The following is a 3,243-nucleotide window of genomic DNA, read 5'->3' as shown; positions in this document are numbered from 1 at the left end:
TACCCTTTTATGTAATGATGTTTACTTTGAATTTATATTAGTTCACACAAACACTCCATCCATGCTTTTGTTCTGGCCCTCCAGTCCAGTTTAAGAACCCATTATGGCCCTCGAGTCAAAAAGTTTGCCCACCCCTGATCTAAACTCATGTTTCCATGGGCCTCCTTCCCCACATGCCGGTTATGTGGCCTCCCTGAGTTATAGGAGGCCTGTCGCACACTTAATAAGGATGTGTTCTTTCCATCCTTATTTTAATTTGTAACAGGACATGAAAAGGCTGGTTCCCAGGACATAAAATATCTTCAAAATTCAAATTGGCTCCAAAATACAAAGAGAGCATTGTAAACTATAAATAAGTGTTTTATCCACAGAACACAGCACTAGCTGACATGAAGTTCATTGCACCTCGCCCCACTTTTGTGATGTCTGTAATGAGCAGACGCTGTTGAAATGCCTCTTAAAAATCAATGCGTGTTAATGCTCACGGATCCACACGAGAACCAGCACTGCAACCCTCACTTAGCAGATGGGGAAACTAAAGAAGAGGGGTTATGGAACTTGGACAACATGACAGTCAAGAAGTGGCTGATCTAGGACTTGAACCGAAGTAGTCTGGCTCACTGTCCCCACAGCCCTGTGCCATCTGACACCCATTATCTATGGGTGCTGATCCAGGCTCAGTGCCCCCACAGCCCTGTGCCATCTGACACCCATTATCTATGGGTGCTGATCCAGGCTCAGGCTGCCGGGTGTAGGGAGAGCAGAGGACGTGATGTATAAGCACAGCCTCTTGCTTGCTGGGAGCTGGGATTTGTGCAGGACTCTTTAGTGAGGTGGCAACATTGAGACTTTATAAAGTTTACTTTTCCCACTTTCTAAAGTTCATGCACGACCTGTCCAGTCATTAAGACTGCCGAGCGACGGAGCATGGATTCGGGGGCTGCTGGGTAAAGCTCCACGTCTGTTAGTCTGGTGGTTACAGTGCCATTCAAGTTCCTGCTTTCTTACCGACCTTCTGTCTGGATGTTGCACCCATTACTGAAAGCGGGTGTTGAACTTTCAACTGTTACTGCAGAACTGCCTATTCTCCCTCGATTCTGTCCACGTCTTCTTCACATCACTGACTCAGTGTTGGCTCAGATCTGCAAGCCCCTGACTGTGCCGAGTCCTGACAACTGCTCGGGACAGTCCTGCTCATTCCCCAGGTCTCCGTGGAGGGATGAGGCGTGGAGCTGCCTTCTCCACCGTTCCAAACCTGGGTCTCCCGGGGACCTTCTGACACCGAGGTCACCGGACTGGAAGGGAAAGTAAGTCTGTTTCCTCCAGGGGACATTTATAGGTGTGGGCGTCAAAGCTTCCTCGGGGGTCAGAGCTCCATGAAGGGCCGGTTGACGAGCAGTCACCCTCACAGCAATCCCACACTGACGCCCCTCCTGCTCCGATCCCACCTTAGAAATCACTAAGTAGGAACTTTGGCCCAGGTGGCCTCATTTATTTCCTAACTTGCTTTCAAAAAACTTCCTCCCCAACTTCTAGTTAATGTATTTTCTTTGAGAAAGTTTAGAAAATATGAAAAAGCACAGCAATAAAACGATCTGCGATCCCATTTCCCGAGGTAACCGCTGTTAGCATGCTGACATCTCCCACACTTAGAACAATGCCCGGTTCTGGTGAGTGTCTGGTGGGTGGCAGGACCACCTGGCATCCACTCAGCTCGCAGGGTTATTCCAGATGGCACCTATGGCATCGGCACGCCCTCGCCAGGAAGCCTGTTCCATCGCTTCATGAGACCATCGGGCCCTGTGCTGACTCAACTCCAGTCTCCACCCGCTGAGATTGTCCCTCCGCCTTCCAATAAAACAAAAGCTGGTTGTTTGCTCTGCTGATGAGCATGAAGATATTTTAAGGTTGTGGGTTCCACCATCTCTGTCATCTATGTCTGCCTGTCAATTAAGTGACCTTTGCCCCATTGAGTTGTTTTTAATCCTTAAAAAGCAGCGGAATGTCTCCTTTATTTTAAAATGAAATCTATGAACCCTGCAACATGAAATAAAGGAGACCGAGCTCCACTGCGGAGGTCTGTGCGTGTGTGAGCGGCAGGTGGAGAGGCCGTTCATTCACAGCCTGTCCCGCGTGGCCCTCCCAGCACCCAGGCGGATGCACACCCTCGGGCTCCGGGCGAGGCTGCTGGCCACACACCACTGTGCTGTGCTGGAGACCGGTCCTGCTGATGGCTGGAGGACACTGACTCTGTGTCTCCCGGGGCTCCTCAGTGCCAGCACTCTGAGACTGCCTCCTGGGATTAAAGATGAGCCATCCATGGGGGCGTGGCTCGTGTGTGTCCCTCACCAGTACCTGAAGGAGCCTGACAGGGAGGGACCATTTCACTACTCTACCAGGAAGAGATCATCAAGTGCTTTGTGAACAGGACTGTGTTGGTGGTCGCTGAAAACAACCATATCTCAGGCCACCCCAGCATCCTTAGGCCCCTCCGTCCATTCCCTCCTCATCATTCCTGCTTCCAGCTCCCATGACAGTTCTCTTTAGAGCTGGGCAGTTGTCACCAATGCTGTTGGTGCAACAAAATATAACTAAATAAATACTGAATTTCTTTTTTTTTCAAGGTACTGCGGGAGGGACTGTGGAGACCACGAAGATGGTAAAGAACACTTACTACTCTGAAAGGGGAGACAATTCACGTAAATTTGTGCTGCAAAGCAAGTCAATGCACCAGAATGTATGGTAAGAAAATTCCAGTATTTTTTAGCAGCACGTAGAGATATTTTGAAAAATGACCCATCCAATAACAGCGTCACCAACAGGAGGTGCTACAGAACGAGAGAAGGCGAAGGACACCGAAGGAACATCCCCTCACTGCCTTGGCCTTCAGGACATAACCCTGCCCAAGAAGAAAGCACCTATAACAGGCTGGAGACAGGTGAACATGCGTTTTTTGCAATTGGCATGTTAGACGTACTGAGAATGGAGGCTGGGTGTGAACTGCAGCGGGGAGACGTTAGGAAGGTGTGTTTACACGGAAAAGGGATGGATAGGGCTCGGACATAGTTTAGTGAGAACAAGAAGCACCACAACCCACAGGCCAGAGGAGGAGCGTGTCCAATGGAAGATAGAGACCGAAATCTGGAGGGGCGCTCTGGGCCCCAGGGGGCTGAGTGGCTGAGCAGGGGTGCTCTGGGCACTGGGGGTGGGGGGCTGGGTGGCTGAGCAGGGGTGCTCTGAGCA

The 3,243-nt window shown here is 50.4% G+C and overlaps 1 protein-coding gene and 1 long non-coding RNA gene across 2 annotated transcripts in view; one reads left to right on the top strand and one right to left on the bottom strand.

Annotated features, from left to right (window-relative positions):
- USP53 (ubiquitin specific peptidase 53) overlaps window positions 1-3,243 on the bottom strand; it is a 75,373-nt gene that overhangs the window by 8,952 nt on the left and 63,178 nt on the right. The window contains exon 17 of the mRNA XM_014532166.1: window positions 2,175-2,182. Coding sequence (XP_014387652.1) covers window positions 2,175-2,182 — 8 coding nt within the window. The remainder of the gene's footprint in view (window positions 1-2,174; window positions 2,183-3,243) is intronic.
- Window positions 2,189-3,243, top strand: part of LOC106724506 — a 4,876-nt gene continuing 3,821 nt past the window's right edge. The window contains exon 1 of the long non-coding RNA XR_001360320.1: window positions 2,189-2,938. This is a non-coding gene — a long non-coding RNA (uncharacterized LOC106724506). The remainder of the gene's footprint in view (window positions 2,939-3,243) is intronic.

The sequence above is a fragment of the Myotis brandtii genome, unplaced genomic scaffold (genome assembly GCF_000412655.1).
Source record: "Myotis brandtii unplaced genomic scaffold, ASM41265v1 scaffold853, whole genome shotgun sequence".
Taxonomy (NCBI): Eukaryota; Metazoa; Chordata; class Mammalia; order Chiroptera; family Vespertilionidae; genus Myotis; species Myotis brandtii.
The sequence above is the reverse complement of the archived record's forward strand: the minus strand, read 5'-3'. Positions and strand labels throughout refer to the sequence as shown.